General features: G+C 37.9%; 2 protein-coding genes across 10 annotated transcripts in view; one reads left to right on the plus strand and one right to left on the minus strand.

Moving 5' to 3' along the window:
- Positions 1–17,560, plus strand: part of GIGYF2 (GRB10 interacting GYF protein 2) — a 128,225-nt gene that overhangs the window by 58,122 nt on the left and 52,543 nt on the right. The gene's annotated exons all lie outside the window — the stretch shown is intronic.
- On the minus strand, positions 616–4,551 carry KCNJ13 (potassium inwardly rectifying channel subfamily J member 13). Its single transcript, XM_061120112.1, has 2 exons — positions 2,816–4,551; positions 616–1,595 (listed from the first exon to the last, which is right to left on the minus strand). Exons 1-2 carry the CDS (start codon positions 3,273–3,275, stop codon positions 973–975), a joined length of 1,083 nt encoding a protein of 360 aa, XP_060976095.1. The 5' UTR covers positions 3,276–4,551; the 3' UTR covers positions 616–972.

Genomic DNA, 17,560 nt, shown 5'->3' on the forward strand with positions numbered 1-17,560 from the left:
TGCCTAATTATTTTTTGCTTTTTCTAGTGGAGGTTTTTTCCCTGAGTTACATTATATGTAAACCTTTATATCTACAAAAACATAAATATATTTGCATCTATGAAGTGTTTATACCATTCAATGGATCCTAAGTAGAAAGGTAAAGTTTTTACTTTGGTTGGAAGTCATTCAGGTGAATAGTTGTAATTTTTAAATCACTATTTGATTAATGTGCACAATAGCTTTAAAGTGGATAAAATTTTGCATCTAATACCTAATTTTGCCTAATACCACCCTACAGTTTCCGTCAGGCTAGTACTTTACTTGCCCTGATCACTTTCTGCCACAAATATATGAATATGTGAGTGTGTCTGAGTGTCAGGCCCAAATGATTTTTCAGTTATTTTTGCTGTTTTCTTGTGAATATTTGTTCTTAGCTGTTAAAAATTAAGGGGGTAATATTTACCCCAGTTTGGTTTTATAAGGAACCAAAGGAATGATCTTTGTTGTCTTGACGAAAGTAGCAGTTTTAAAAGGATGTTCACTAAATATTATGAAATCATCATTCTACCCAGGGAGCTAGGTTTGAAACTAGACTGTTGCTCCAATTGGCAGATGAAAATGAAAAATTGATGATTGATTTACCTAGAATTCAGCTGTGTAAAGTGTGGCCATGTACTGGTATCATAGCACATTCATACAAACTCACCAACAGCATTTCTGTTGTTACATATAATCTGTTACCTTCATGTGCATTGATTTCAGCAGATAACCACAGAGAGAAACTTTGTATAATGTTATATTTCCACAACATGTATTGTTAGCTCAGCCATTTTTTTTTAATGGGTGGAGGCTTGATCACCATGATGTAATCAGTAAGATGTAATCAGCATTGGAAAAAGAAAACATGAGATACGATGAAGGAAAAATAGCTGCATAAGTGGCTGAGTGTATTTAATACATTAGAAAATAGGGTGCTAAAATAGATACTTCTTACTCTATCAGTCCTGTTTCAGAGATCTGAAAACTGTCAATGCTTTGTCCATTGATGTGGATGTCCAGGTCAGTCCTGTTTGGGCTCTTGGAGACCAGAGGAGTTTGAAATTCAGGAATGGTCTTGTCAAAATTCTCCATCTTGATTTGATACTCCCCTTTGGAGCCTCGGGTCAACAGAGATGCAAAACAGTGACGTAACATGATCTCGGAGGGCAGGTAGGATGTCCTCCTCTGGCACGTTTCTCCAGTGCCTTCCTGCGTTGCTGAAAGGAACACGACTAGTTCAAAGTGGGGAGGATTTTCATGCTGGAGCAGAGTAGCCAGAGGACTTGATGGTGTAATAGAGTGGTAGTAGGTGAGTGGAAAGATAAAGAATGGACACTCCTCAGAACTGATGCCGTCAAGGTGGAAGTCCACACTGGTCTGGTAGAGTTTGCCGTTTTCTTGTTCCTGATAGAGTATAGCTGAGACCCGAACATTGGTTAGAGGGCTAGGTCGAGTGTTGGCCACTTGGAAAATGAGATTAGGTTTGCCATCTATGTGAGCTACTACTGCTAAGTCAGTAAAGCGAATTGAGAAAGCTCGATTTTTTGGCCGGGCAATCTTCGCCACAAAGGCACCTAAATTAGAAACCATTGAGGTTTTTTTTTAGAATGAACACTAGAAATGTCATTACCTTTTCTGAATGACAAGGATCTAGCAAATTGTTATACATTTCTTAGTGTCGTGCCTGCCAAATATTTCAGAAATTCAACTTACTGATTTCTCATTAGCCTGAAGCTTTTTTCAAAACAGTACATATATTCTTATTTTAAAACTGATTTCAAAATGGATAAGGAAAATTCATTTGTCACATAGAAATGTAAAACATTTTAAGTTTGTTAGGAAGTCAGAGTGGTCATTTCCTATATTCCTACCCCTGCTTTAAAAAGAAAGGCAACAGAAAGTAAATGCAATTTTGTTGCCACCAGATTACTTCAAGTTGAAATAGAGATTAGATTCATAGTAGAATGATTTGGGGTAGGGAAGGGACCAGTAGAACAAGTGGCCCATTGAAGAATTTTTAACTTTGAAATTTATACAAAGCCTTTTTTCTTTTAAAAAGGCTCTGGCTCTCAGGTGATTTGAGTGTATGCTTCAAGTGCATCCTCTTCCTAGCCACCCCTTCTCCCCGCCACCCCCCCCCCCCCCCCCCACCTCTAGATCAGGGTTTCTTAAGTATTACTGTGCCTCAGATGTTGGCAGGCTGGTGAGGTCTGTGGACCTCTTATCAAAATTATGCTTTAAATGCATTAAAGTAAAATACATAAAAAGGAAGCCAAATATATATATGTGTGTGTGTGTGTAGTTTTTCTTTTTTTCTTGCTAAGGATGTGTATTCTTATTCTTTATCATGCAGTACTGACTGTGGTACTCTGGGCTCACTAGTATTGAGTAAATGTTGAAAAGATGAATTCAGGAGAAAATTCTAGCCCAGTAAAGGTTAACAACAAAAAAAATGAAATTCCTCTGTTAGGTAAAATGACTGTCATAATATGCATTGAACACATTTATTCACTTAAGAAAATATTTAGTACCTTTGAAAAATTCTTTTAGATTTTTTTGTTCATATGTTTTTGGCTACTGTCGTAATGATACCTTTTTTTTTAAGTTGGGTAAAATTTAAATATAGAGTCAAATTTTAAGAAATTTCTACAATTGTTTGACCCAAGACTCTTTTCTAGTCTCAGGAATTACTTGTCAATAATGCAAATGAATTGTTCTGGAATACGATTGCTTATAACTGACTATACCCATTCCAAAACATTCCTGTGCTTTGTTAAAGAGCAGAAACCATTACCTGTGATAAAAGCCTCTAGCATGAGGCCCAGGAGCATTTGTATGGCAAGCAGTGCAATTGCACTCGGACAGTCGCCGCTGGGGAACATGGTGCCGTAACCAATGGTGAGCTGTGTCTCCAGGGAGAAGGAGAATGCCGCTGCGAAACTGGTGATGTACTTGACACAGATAGTGTGGTTTTCAGGTGGGGCGTCATGATCTAGTCCCAGGTCACCATTCATCTCAGCTAGAACATACCAGAGCACTGCAAAGACAAGCCAGTGGATGACAAAAGAGGCGGCGAAGACCAGCATCATCCAGCGCCAGCGCATGTCCATTAGGGTTCCCCAGGCGTCTCGAAGATACGCAAGACCTGTTTGCGCGCCATCCATTTGAAGCGTGCTATGCCCATCCTTGGTAACCATCCTCCGGCGTCTCTGAGTCAGGAGAGGAGCAATAACTTTGCAGTGACTGCCATCCATCTCAGGCTGTAATGCTCTGAAATCGAGAGTGTATTAGTAAACCCTAAACTGTTTCAGAGTTAATATTACTTATATCCTGAGACTTAGTTTTGTAATTATTTTTGGAATGCTTCCTCAACTACCAGGCAGGCTTTCCCAGTCTGATAGCTCTTTCTGTTTTCACATAAGGGAGCATTTACTCAGTCATTCATTTGATAGCTCATTGTGGATTGCCTTGAGATATCTCTTACTGGTTCTTTCAAGGACTGTTAAAGTTTTGTTTGGCATTTTAAAAAATTTCTGAGGGCTGGGGTTACCATTCATGTCTTGACACTTTTGTATTTTTCTTGCACAAGTCCAGTCTTCAAGTATGTATTGATTTGACTAAACATTATGTGTAAATAACTTTTCATAATTAATAGCTTATAACTGAATAATGGAATGGAATGTTAAATATCTGTTCCTTTTTAAAATAGAAATCATTTAGAAGTGTAGTGTTTAGCTGACTGAAAATGTTTTGAAGCCAAACTTAGTGCTAGGATAAGATTAAGCTTTTAGAGATCTGTAGTTCTATTGTATGCTTTATAATTAGCCTATTGAAAGTTTTGTAATTAGATTTTATTTGTTTTTGTTACTTTGTGGCCATTTTCATGGAGGCTTTCCTTCTGTGGCTGGTGGATTGCCACCCTTTTGAATATTCTAGATTCTGACTAGATAGTAAGGAATTTTCTCTCTACCCAAAATAAGAATCTCCAGGTAGAGATTCCAAGGTAGTATTAATTTTGGAAGTAAATGAACCATTAGAAAAAGTTTCAAGTTCAATGAACTAAAATAATCATTAAGGCATCAAATGGCAGTTTTTATTTTTTATTTATTTATTTATTTTTTTTCAGTTTTTAGAACATATTAGTAAAACTAGTTTTTAGCTGTAGTCAGTTTTCGTCTATGTTTCTGTTTTCTCTGTGTGGTACATGGAAGTCGAACATGTACTTTCCATGTGACCGTCCTTGCATATGACAGAGGTGCAGAGAACTTAGGCAGAGGCAGCCAGGAACAGACCGGGAGATGCGGCTTTGCTTCCCTTGAGTGCTCCTTTCTTCTCTGCCTCAGTCCAGTACTTGGGGTTTGTGTGTGACTCTTTTTGTTTTGTTTTTTTTTTTTACTTTTTTTTTTTTTTCCATTTATTTTTATTAGTTGGAGGCTAATTACTTTACAACACTGTAGTGGTTTTGTCATACATTGACATGAATCAGCCACGGATTTACATGTATTCCCCATCCCGATCCCCCCTCCCACCTCCCTCTCTACCCGATCCCTCTGGGACTTCCCAGTGCACCAGGCCCGAGCACTTGTCTCATGCATCCAACCTGGTCTGGTGATCTGTTTCACTATAGATAATATACATGTTTTGATGCTGTTCTCTCGAAACTTCCCACCCTCGCCTTCTCCCACAGAGTCCAAAAGTCTGTTCTGTACATCTGTGTCTCTTTTTCTGTTTTGCATATAGGGTTATCATTACCATCTTTCTAAATTCCATATATATGTGTTAGTGACTCTCTTTTTTGAGGCTTCTTCCTTCAGAAGTAGATGCCCTTGGAAGTGTTGCGTATCACCTTCCTCCCTTTTGAGTGACAGCGATGTTTAAGAAGGTAACTGGAGGCGTGTGGAGCTAGGCTATTGCTTGAGTTTGCTGGACCCTCCTCTGTTTAGGAACTTTGGGGTTTTGGACACTGCCTTCCCATGTTGGAATTGGATCTTAGCAGCTGGGTAGATACTTTCCCTTTTGTCCTAAGGCTGATTTAATATTTATTGCTGATACTAGAGACATTCTCTTATATTTTCTTCAGATTTGAGTTGCTGATGGAACACTGGGATGACTGTTAAGTTTATTTAGATTAGATGGTCATTTCAGTTTCATATTATAAATTTAAAAAGTCTTAGGACCTTAATGTCTTATAATTTATTATCCTAACAAGTTGTCATTATTGTTTTATTTAGTTTTTATTTTTTTTTCTTGGCACACTAATGACTCATTTTATTAGATTTGTTGATGTTTTAGAAGACCTGATCTCTACCCTTTAGTAATAATAACAAAATATTCATAAATATTTCATATTGCATTGTCTCTAATTCTTTGGAATCAGCAAGATAGACATTCATATCCCATTCTTCTGGTGAGATCACTGAGGATCAAAATTTTCACAGGGCATATGGATTATTTTCCAAGTCTGGCTAACTTTACAGTTGAATTTTTGTTTTTTTTTTTAAACTCCAAGAAGCTGCCTTATTTAGAGAGTTTGGCGAGATAAAAATCTTCTCAAGATAATTGATACAACATTCACAAGATCATCTTTGACAGCCTAATTTTTAGCACCTTTAGTAGATATTCTTCCTGTCGGCATAAATGTCTCTAGTATCCATTTTAAATCATTGTTAGCTTTATGCATGATTTTTGTGTCAATAATGATTAATTGGATTAGCTAATATAGATTGTTGATTATGTGCCAGGAATCATACCAAACACTTCACATGTATTGACTCATGTGAAGCCAGTAGCTTCACAGAGTAACCTCTTGGGCTATTTGTTGCTTTATTAGTATTAATCTTGTTTCTTATGCATGCATGTGTGCTCGGTTGTGTCCGACACTTGGTGATCCCATGGACTGTTGCCTGCCAGGCTCCTCTGTCAGTGGGATTCTTTAGGCAGAAATACTGGAGTGGGTTACCATTTCCTTCTCCAGGGGATCTTTTTGACCCAGGGATCAAACCAGTGTCTCTTATGTCTCCTGCATTGGCTGGCAGGTTCTTTACCATTGAGCCACCTGGGAAGCCCAATGTTTCTTAACTTTCCTACTATTACCATTATTAATGACATTTTATACGTAATGAAGCTGAGGCACAGTACGTTTCCTAAGATCATAAAAGTAGTGTTAGTGAGTTTCTGCTTAGTCCGTAGACCAGACCAGAGTCAGTGCTATATTGCCTCAAAAATAGACATTTTGACCTAGTTATTAGCCTTTGTGAATAACAGTGTTCCATTTGACTAGTTTGTCCAAGAACCCTTCCGAGTATTCTTCAAAAATGCTTAGGCTAAGACCTGTGATTTGTAGACAAGAAATATATTGAATTTCAATTAAGGAAGACATCTTGCATGGTTTGAAGATGAGTAAAATCAGAATTATTACAGTCTAGTCTTGGATTCTGCAGAACAGTAGAGTTAAAATGTGGAGAAGAGAGTTCTTATAAAACATTGCCAAATTTGTATTTTACCAGATGGAGAAAATAATTTTAAAGATTACTACTTTCATCGTAATTTTATGAAAGAAAAGACATTCTGACAGTAAAGGGTAACTGGCTGCCTGCACCAAGTTGATGAACTGCTGTGTGGTTTTGCATTATCCGTGACTTTGACCTTTATTGTTTGTTGCTTTCTGCCTATTTTGGCAAATGCCCATTGTGGACCTGTACACTGGTGCTGTTCCACTTACGGAACCACTGATTGCGTATTGTGTCACAGTCATTGTGAGAGGAAAGGTCCATGGTTCTTCTTGATTTCAACCTGCTTCATTAAGTTATAAAATTCATTACCTGAAGAGATAGCCTTTGTATACATACTATAGCTAATAAAATTAATTGTTCTAATCTGGGCCTTTTTTCAGGATTGTAATTTCTTCCTTACAGATTTTGTAGCACAGATTTTGTTCTAGGTTTTTTCAATTTTTTTTTTCCTCTTGGAACTGAATAAATACAAGGAAAAGCCTGTGAACAGAAGGCTAATAGCAAAAACAGTGGAGCATTATCCTTTTTATATATAAAACAGTCCTAGATCTTGTTTAGATGGTGTTGGAAAGTAGAGTAGTTGAGAGAAGTAAGATTTTGATCCCCACTTAACAGATTACTCTGAATAATTCCGTTCTCTGGACTCGTGTGGTCAGTGTGGTTTAGCATAATGAAGACAGGGTGGGACATGTAGCTGACGGGGCTCTGGCTCTGTTGGTTACATAGCTGTGTCAGTTTGGGCAAGCCAGCCAATCCCCTTGGCCAGGTTTCCTTATAGTAGAGAAAGAAAAGAGGGAATTAAATAACATGCTCCTTTAAAATCCTGCATGTTTGTAAACTTACTACCATTTCCCTCAACTTTTACAGGTTTCTTGTATGATTGTTTTCTATATGATTTTACATCTGCTATATGACATTTAAAGCATTAAATTATTGTTGCCTAATATATGTAGATTTTCTCTCCATCAAATTTAAAAGTGTTTGAGGGACAGACATTATGCTATTGTATTTCAAGGTAATTTTTATATCCCTACAGGCACACAAGTGCTTTTTGAATGTTTTCATCTTAGTCTGTATTTGTGTGATTCTTGTAAACTGGTCCCAGTAGAACGTAGAATAGAAGCTCGGTATGGTTTGCTTGTATTTCTCTGTGTGGGCCAAAAGATATTTGCCCACATATAAATCATTTGATGGAAAAAAATTGTACTTTATAAAAATGATATTTTGGCTGCTTCATTGGTCATCAAAATAATGAACTCATTCTACTCATTAGGTTGTAGCACTCAAAATTATGTCTTTTATTGTCATGTTGTACTGTAGTAGTGCAGCTCATATTAAACAGTTAGATACAAGTTATAATAACTACAGTTGTTACGTGATTAAAGTATTACCGTATATTTGCTCACTTCTGGTGAAAACACTTTTAAGACTGTAGAGAGTCCTAATCATCTCTCCTGCCCTCCCATAATTGGGACAAACAGTGTGAGTTCTAATTCTGTTATATAAGCTCAGAGATTCTTTTATATTTTAATTTCTTATTTGTAAAGGTACATAATTTCAGCAATAATTTCATGCTTAAAAAGAAATTAGGACACTCATTATTTTTCCTATGTGGTTAAAAAGATAAAAACAAATTTTTTTTGGTGGTTTTTTTTAATGCTCGCTTTTGGTTTCTTTAATCCTGTCCAGAAGAAAAAGATATTTTTTTTTTGAAAGCCACTGAATTTTTTTCTAGGATTTTTCTTTTCTCATTTCTGTATTATAATGCAGAATTAGAACACATTTAGTAACACAAGAAAATATTCAATAATGCTTTCAATAAGACTGTTACTCTGTTTCTAAAATTTCAGGAAAAAGAATAAGGAATGTATGACCCTATAGGTAATATCTTTGTTTTGAAACTCTATTGGCAATATCTAGTTCTGTCCCTATTTGTCAGTCAGTTTTTTTCTCTGTTTCCCTTAAGGAAAGAAATAGGATTGAGTATTATCTCAGGTACTCACCAGTTCTTTTGCTGGGTCAGCCTATACACAGAGGCAGGTCTTGAGGAAACTCTCAGTCTGTCTTTTTGATAAGGTAATTTTAATCTACAAGTCCAGTTTGTAGGTTCTCTTCTTGGACTGGGTTTACAGTTCACATTCCTCTGTTTATAATGTCGTGGGGGCTGGTTTCAGCTGAAGCTGATGTGATTGGTCACTTAGTCTGCAGGGGGGCCAATTAGCTCTGATCATGTGGAAAAGAATGCTGGTTTGTTAGGAGGTCTTTCTTTACTCTGTACAACTCTGGAGAAAGCCTCCAGAACTGACTTGGAGAAGGGGTGCATTTTTTTCCCTCTAATCAGGACCGGTCTTTAGTAAGTTTGCATAATCTTACTTAAGAGTTTATTTAAAAGTTCAAAGGGATAAAATTCCCTGCAAGATTTCCTTTCAGCCGTCTTTCCTTATATAGCATGTTGAAGTGTGAGATGTTTCCTTTACTAATCTTTTTTTCCTCCATTTCTTTGGGGAACATTTCCTTGGATAAGGACTTTTAGGTATAAGTTAATGAATTGATTTTATTAGTATTCTTTTCATATCCCATCTCATCAGAATGACTACCACTAATTGTGAAACTAGTAATATAGGTTAATTCCGTTACCTGAAATCTTTTTGGGGGGGGGTAAGGAGGCAGACTTTTTAATTTTTTTTATGGGTGTATACAGAGAGCTTGAATAAGAATACATTTAATTGTTGGTTCCTTGCATTTATCTTTAAAAACACACTGGTGTAAAAGAACCGAAAAAGTTTCTTAAGTCATGCTTCAGTGATCATTGAAGCATGACTTAAGAAAAAGTATGATGACATGCAATAAATACAGTGTTCAGTATACAGAAAATTTAACTTGATGTCTAAATATAATGTTTAGCTGGGAAACATCTGTGATCCAGCATTCAGCAACCTCCAAATGAGCTGTGGCCTGGCTTTGTATAATGACTTACTGAGCAACACTTTTCTCCACCTCCGTTAGCTGTTCATTTTAAAACTTTGATCAAATGTCACATGTAAGGGGATCTGGGGTATAAAGGCTCCGATTGTGCAAAGTGAAGTCATGGACAACCTGCTGGGGAAATTATTAATGTAGACCAATATAATGCTACTTAGAAAGTGAAATCCGCCTTTGTAGATTCCTCCTCCTTGCCCCCACCACAATTAAAAAAATAACTTAATTCCGTCTTTGTTTTATTAATGCCAAGCATTTCAGTACAAGTTCAGACACAGCACTGGAGACTTTGACCTTCAGACTAGAGAAGGTAAAAGCATCGAGGAGGGACTTGTGATGCGATGCACCTTCTCTGTATGTTCTGGTAGGAATTAGGCTTTGCATCAATTGCCAGGTAACTGCTTGGGGTGGCAGAGGGAAACCAGAGCTAATACAGTGCAACGCTGCCTTTCATAGAGAGGTGCTGAAAGTGTACCTGCCGTGTGTCCTGAATAGGTGTTATAATAAGGAAAATAATAAAGATTTTACCAAAATTAGAAGCCTTTTTCCATAATATATTGAGACAAGTTATTTACAAGATGATTGTCAAGAAACATATCAAATGAAGAAGTATTCTGGTTTCTGAATTTTGCACTTTGAAAGTCGGCTATGGTCTGTAAACAGTCATTCTTAATTGCTAACTGAATGGAAGTCGTAGACCTGTTCAGGAGTGCTTCCTCAGGGGCTTAGCACTCCCCTTTTAATAGCCTGAGCAGTTAAATTCATTGCTGTTTGAATTTAATAGCACTGAAATGAGGTTAGCTGAGTTGAAACTGATATTGATACTGATGTTAGACCAACTTCACCCTAAAATAAGTGGGCCCTCCTATTGAAACAGAATTAATGATTTAAATTGGAGATGGCTCTAAAACATTCTATAAAGGAACATAAGTGCTAGTTATCTATCAATGAATTTTTCCCCCCCAAATTATAATGATTAAGAAAGATACCAAGATCAGGTACATTATTCTTTATTAAATAAATTAAATTCTGTATCCCTAAAATGTTTGCTTTGCTTTCTGGCTAAACCATTCCAGTGTGTAATCCATATTTGTACCACACTGAACCTGCAAGCAACAAAATCTTTAGTCGGAGTGCAATGTTTTGCCTGTGTACATAACGTCATTTCACAAGTTTTAAACTTTAGCCATGGTCCCCAGTGCTCTTTCTTCCATAGTGTACTTTGCTTTCTTTAGAAGAGGCCTGGTCTCTTTCCAGTTCTGCCTTGAAGCCCACTACTGATCATCCTCCCCAGAGATTTCAGGCAGCGTCTGGATATATACTAGCAGATGACTGAGCTCAAGGGTTATAGGACTGTGGAGCATATTCAGACCACATGAGGTCTTTTTCAGAGTCTCATACACTGCAGCCCCTCCCGTCTCTGTCTTCCAACCAGGAACTGCTGTGTTTGCAGAACCATGTTAACCACTGGAGCAGATTGTGACCCCCTCAGGGGTTAGGATGGGAGAAAAATGGCAAATCTCTGGATATAGACTTTAAACTACTCCATCCTAGCTACCCTGAGTTTTGTGTACAATTGAGGGGGAAAAGAAAATATCAGTACCTGGATGGGATTCCCTTTCACTGTTTTTTTGGTATTAGGAAATATTTTTAGTGTTAATCAAAGAATCTGTATCTGAATACAGGAATACAAAGTTACTTGTTAGAAAAATTTGCACATAAACAAGCTTCAAAGTCTGTCCCATAATTCCACTTTTGCTTTTGGAGTTTGGGCACTTGTAAGTTCCAAGTCTCACAGCTGTAGATTTTGTTGGCTGAGTGCCCTTTTGCTCCATCTGAAGTTTTCCATAAACACCATTTCTGGCTGCAAGTCAAACATGCACACAGGTGCCCTTTTACTGCTCTTTCTCCTTAGGAAGTCCACTTAGTTAGACCAGACTAAAACCAATATTGCATTTTAATTTTATATTATTTTTAGAAGAGTCCTATTTAGACTTAATACATTAAGGCAGAAACAACCAGGTGTCTACTGCCATTGGGGAAAGTATTTATATATGTAGTACACTGTATTTTATCACTTCCTGTATATCTTGAAGATATATGAATATAAAATTACAGTTTTACAGGTAGTACAGTTTGCTCATAAAACTGTCATGTTTGCCATATTGAATGCCACTTATATTTTTTTACCTTTTAGGGGTCATAGAAACCTTTGAGACTCTGGCAGAAACATTAGACCCTTTTTCCTGAAAAAAGACGGGCATGCCCACGTGCTGTGTGCTTCCAGTTTAAGGATTCACTACCCACAAGCTCTCTTGTTGACTGTGGTTAGGAATATTTGGTTCAGGCATCAATTTTTAAGTTATTTAATTATGTGTGGTTTTAATCATCTTGTTTACAAGTTTACAAGTTAATCTGTTAAGATTTTTTTTTAAAGTCAGCTAAAACATTTGGTTACTCAGCTTTGTCATATTGCAGATGTTATAGAAGGAGAAAGACTTAAGTGCTGAGAAAGGCCATGTGGGTATCCCTCATTCATTTTAGCCCTGGTCACTGTGGAGCCCTATAATTTTTAGACCTTAAAGGAACTTTAGTTCCTTTTTGAGTTGCCTGTGAACAACTTTATCATTTAATTGTATCAGTAATACACAAATATGTATTTATTTAACTCATTATAGACTTGAAGTTCTCTTTGGAACCCCCCCACTTCCCACTCATATTTACACAAATATAAATCTGCTGTAATCATTTAGGTTGTAAAGGATTTATTTTCATGTTTTAGAGCAATTATTTGCATATGGGATAATTTTGGAAATGTGTATTTTATTAGATGGTACTTAAAGTCATTTTTCCCCCTCAAGATACTTATTTCGAGTAAAATTGTTATATTGTTAATATACAAGTTGATCTTAACATTATTTTAGGGGTACACATTTTGACATGTTTGTCTGCTGGAAGATTAACAAATTTAGTTCCCTTTAGGAATCTTGGCAGTCTCTGGCCCCAAGCTTTTCTGTGCATGGTATCTTTTTTTTCCTTAAGAGGACTTTAGACTTAGATCCTAGAACTTCCTCTTTCTTCTTTAGTTTCTGCAGCATTTCTGGCTGCTTCTGATGGGTTTAGTTTGTGAGTAAACCCTGGATTAGGAGTTTGAACATCTGTGTTCTCTTTCTGATTTAGTGACTACTCAGCTGGGTGATGGGCTTCTCTGGTAGCTCAGATGGTAAAGAATCCACCTGCAATGCGAGAGACCTGGGTTCCATCCCTGGGTTGGGAAGATCCCCTGGAGGAGGTCATGGCAACCCACTCTAGTATTCTTGCCTGAAGAGTCCCATGGACAGAGGAGCCTGGTGGGCTGCAGGCCTTGGGGTCTCAAAGAGTCAGACAGGACTGAGTGACTCAGCACAGCGCAGCACGGCCGTGTGGCTGAGAGGGTCCCCCTAGGGCATCCGTTTGCCCACAGGGATAATGGAGGTGACCAAGTCTGAGTCAGCCCTTGTGGTAATTGTGAGGATTGTACGAGCCATTTCAGTACAGTTTGTCAGTCTGTAAGCTGTGAACTCATTTGTTTATGTGTGTATCCCTGGGCAGTGGACAGGAGGGTAAGTGTTGTGTCTTGAGTCTCTTCTTTAGTTTTAATCCTGTGTTTTTAATACTAATATTTGTCCATGGAGAAAGCCCTCATCTTAATGTGCTAGAGGTTTGAGTAAACAAACAAACAAAAAATGATAAAGTAGTACTATTTAGTACTATTTCTGTTCATACAATGAGATCCCATATCACAGTGCAAAGGAACAAGCTTATGTTCTCTGTAACTATGTGGGTGAATTTCCTATAATGTTTAGTGAAAGAAGCCAGACGCATTACAGAATGGGAGAAAATATTTGCAAACAGTACAAACAGCTCACACAATCAGCAACAAAAACTAGACAACCAAAAAAAAAAAAAAACTAGACAACCTAAGTGAAAAATGGGCAGATCTAAATAGACATTTCTCCTAAGAAGAAATAGAAATGGCTTGTAGGACATGGAAAGATGCTAAATGTCTCTAATTGTTAGAGAAATTCAAATCAAAACCACAACTAGGTACCACCCCTCACTGGAATGGGCTAGTGTTTATGTAAATTCAGGCTGCTGAAAACAGCAAATAATATGAAAAATCTTTGATTTGGAAATTCATATTTGAGCCACATTAGTATACTGTGTTACAACCATTAACGTTGAAAAGCTTCAAAGAGGTAACAGCGCTTAGCTTTGATAATCTTAAGTGATCTGGTGGTCTTACCTACACCTTTTTTTGAGGAGGAGAAAAAGGTATGTCACTATATGAAGTCTGTCATTTGACCTAGTAATTTTGCTCTTTGAAGCTTTTTTCAGAAGAAGTGGTTCAGAAAAGCAAAACGCATATCACACAGATATCTGTTCCTAAGTTATCTAGTTCTCAATAAATTAGTTATGAAGCAAGTGTCCAGTGGGGAATTACGTAGCAGTTTGCAACAGCAGCAGGGTAAACCTAGTATATATCCATTCATATTATTATTATTACGATAAGTTGGGCATGACCTAGCAACTGAACAACAACAAAGATACATAATCACAGAGAAATATTTGCTGTTTAAATGAAAAGTAGATTTTGAAATAGTGGGTATACTGATTGAAACTACGTTTTAAAAATGTTATGTAAAAGCTAGCTGTAAGTGTGTACAGTTTTATTTCTAAGATTGAGGAATTTGTATTTTTATTTTTAGTATCTTTAATTTTTTTTTGCAACTTACCATCTGTTAGAAAAAATTATAATGACCAATTTCTGATGAGTTAAGCATTTTGCCATTCAGTTCAGTCACTCAGTCGTGTCCGACTCTTTGCGACCCCATGAACTGCAGCACGCCAGGCCTCCCTGTCTATCACCAACTCCTGGAGTCCACACAAACCCATGTCCATTGTATCGATGATGCCATCCAACCATCTCATCCTCCGTCATCCCCTTGTCCTGCTGCCCTCAATCTTTCCCAGCATCAGGGTCTTTTCAAATGAGTCAGCTCTTCACATCAGGTGGCCAAAGTATTGGAGTTTCAGCTTCCATATCAGTCCTTCCAGTGAACACCCAGGACTGATCTCCTTTAGGATGGACTGGTTGGATCTCCTTGCAGTCCAAGGGACTCTCAAGGGTCTTCTCCAACACCACAGTTCAAAAGCATCAATTCTTTGGCGCTCAGCTTTCTTTATAGTCCAACTCTCACATCCATACATGACCACTGGAAAAACCATAGCCTTGACTAGACGGACCTTTGTTGACAAAGTAGTGTCTCTGCTTTTTAATATGCTGTCTAGGTTGGTCATAACTTCCCTTCCAAGGAGTAAGTGTCTTTTTAATTTCATGGCTGCAGTCACCATCTGCAGTGATTTTGGAGCCCAGAAAAATAAAGTCAGCCACTGTTTCTCCATCTGTTTCCCATGAAGTGATGGGACCGGATGCCATGATCTTGGTTTTCTGAATGTTGAACTTTAAGCCAACTCTTTTCACTCTCCTCTTTCACTTTCATCAAGAGTTTCTTTAGTTCTTCTTCACTTTCTGCCATAAGGGTGGTGTCATCTGCATATCTGAAGTGAAATGAAGTCACTCAGTCGTGTCCGACCCTTTGCAACCCCACGGACTGTATAGCCTACCATGCTCCTCCGTCAGTGGGATTTTCCAGGCAAGAGTACCGGAAAGGAAAGGGAAGTGGCTCAGTCGTGTCCGACTCTTTGCAACCCCATGGACAGTAGCCTATCACGCTTCTCCAACCATGGGATTTTCCAGGCAAGAGTACTGGAGTGGGTTGCCATTTACTTCTCCAGGGGATTTTCCTGACCCAGGGATCGAACCCGGGTCTCCTGCATTGTAGGCAGACGCTTTACCATCTGAGCCACCAGGGTCGAACCCGGGTCTCCTGCATTGTAGGCAGACGTTTTACTGTCTGAGCCACCAGGGAACTCCCTGCATATCTGAGGTTATTGATGTTTCTCCCGGCAATCTTGATTCCAGTTTGTGCTTCCTCCAGCCCAGCATTTCTCATGATGTACCCTGCATATACGTTAAATAAGCAGGGTGACAATATACAGCCTTGACGTACTCCTTTTCCTATTTGGAACCAGTCTGTTGTTCCATGTCCAGTTCTAACTGTTGCTTCCTGACCTGCATACAGGTTTCTCAAGAGACAGGTCAGGTGGTCTGGTATTCCCATCTCTCAGAATTTTCCACAGTTTATTGTGATCCACAGTCAAAGGCTTTGGCATAGTCATTAGTGGGTGTTTTTTTTTTTTGGGGGGGGAGGGTGCTTATTTTGGTGCCTTCATTACTTCTCAGAGCCTTAGTGTAAAAGTAGATGGAAATGAGTGTTTTGATCAGCTCATCCATCAGGTATTTGTATTCCCAATGTGCCTGGCAAGTATTACTTGCGACTGAAAAATTACATGGGTTAAAAGTTATTTCCTATCACTTACCAGTTTATACACATTAGGGATTTCTTTGTTTTAAATTTTTCTTCTGTATATATAGCTGTATTTTTCATCAAATCATATAAATAGATGTGGGCTTTTTAAAATGTCTTGTCCCTTCTTACTTTGAGCAGGAGAGCTTGGAACGTCTAACCTTTCTATCCCAAGGGCAGATGTGGAATGTACCTATAGTTAAATTCATAAAACTTGGTACTTGCTGTGCAATAAATATTTGTTAAATGAATCAGAAGATTAACATGAGAATTGTAGTTATGTCATTTAAACAGTGGTGTGTGATTTTGGACAGTTCCCATGGGTTATCTTTTTGACCCTCAACAGTCTCAGCTGTAAAATTGGAAAAATAATTTCTAATACTGAGGATTGTTACAAAGATTAAATTGGTTAAATGAGTGTTTTTGTTAACTATGGCCATGTAATAAGTTACTCCAAAACTTAGTGGCTGAAAATAGCAAGCATTTATTCTCTCAGTTTCTGTGGGCCAGGAAGGAAGCAGCTTAGCTCCGTCTCTTAGCTGAGGTCTGGCCTGGGTCTTCCGTGCGGTTTCAGTCATTTCAGGGCTCGATTGGGGTTGGATCCACTTCCACACCCACTCACGAGGCTGTTGGCAAGCCTTAGTTCTCTGCCATGTGGGCTTCTCACACGGCTGCCTCACAACAGGGCTGCTGGATTCCCTCAGAGAGAGCATCCAAGATGGAAGTTTTTAACTCAGTATCAGAAGTGACATCTCAATCAGGTCTACTGGATTCTGTTTGTTAGGCCAAGTCAGTAAGTCCAGCCCACACTTAAGGTGAGGTAATTACACAAAGATCAGAAGGCAGGGATTGTTGAGAGTTGTCTTAGAGGCTGCCTATAGTAATAAGATTTTGCCCAGCAAATAATTGTACCCTGCCCCCCCCACCCCAATTCCAAGATATTTTATTGTGTAATAGAACAACCCAAACGAACTTTTTGGCCAACCCAGTACTTGATAACAACCTAATAACTGTTTGGGTAAACAGGTTAGGGACTCTTAATATGTGTGAAATGGAATATAAAAGGATGAGTAGAATTTCCTCATTTTCAAATATACAATTTTTTTTCACTTTAATACAGTTTATTGAAAAGAATTGAGATTATCACTGAGAGACTATGTAACTTTTATAAACTGAGGATTCCAGTGTATGTTTTAGATTTTCAACCACATACTTTAATGTGAAATTTTCTATAGTTCGTTATGAATTACATATGTTAGCACATGTGGTATAGTTATAGTGACTAACAAATTTGCATGGTTTAGATTTCTCTTGTCTTTTGAAAGTACCAATTTAGTTTTTTAGGTATAACAGTCTCTCTTTTACTGTTAATGTAACTCTTGAGTTGTATCCGGTTAGACATAACTTAGCTTTGGATTTGTTCAAAAGCAATTTGTTGTCTGCCTATAATGTCCTGGGTGCCAGAGTAAAGGACAAGTTGTAGCTTATACTTCCTATTTCTGAGTTTACAATCTGTTTGGAATAAAAGAGGTTGAAGTTTACCAATACCCTTTTGGACAGAATCACTGGTAGAAGTTG

Source organism: Dama dama, chromosome 20 (assembly GCF_033118175.1).
Source record: "Dama dama isolate Ldn47 chromosome 20, ASM3311817v1, whole genome shotgun sequence".
Lineage (NCBI taxonomy): Eukaryota > Metazoa > Chordata > Mammalia > Artiodactyla > Cervidae > Dama > Dama dama.

Bases quoted from the DNA above. Each gene is read 5' to 3' on its own strand.
- KCNJ13 (XM_061120112.1), bottom strand. From the start codon at position 3,275: ATGGATGGCAGTCACTGCAAAGTTATTGCTCCTCTCCTGACTCAGAGA. The intron at 1,596-2,815 runs GTAATGGTTTCT...TTTCTAATTTAG, and splicing joins GCTAGAGGCTTTTATCACAG to GTGCCTTTGTGGCGAAGATT.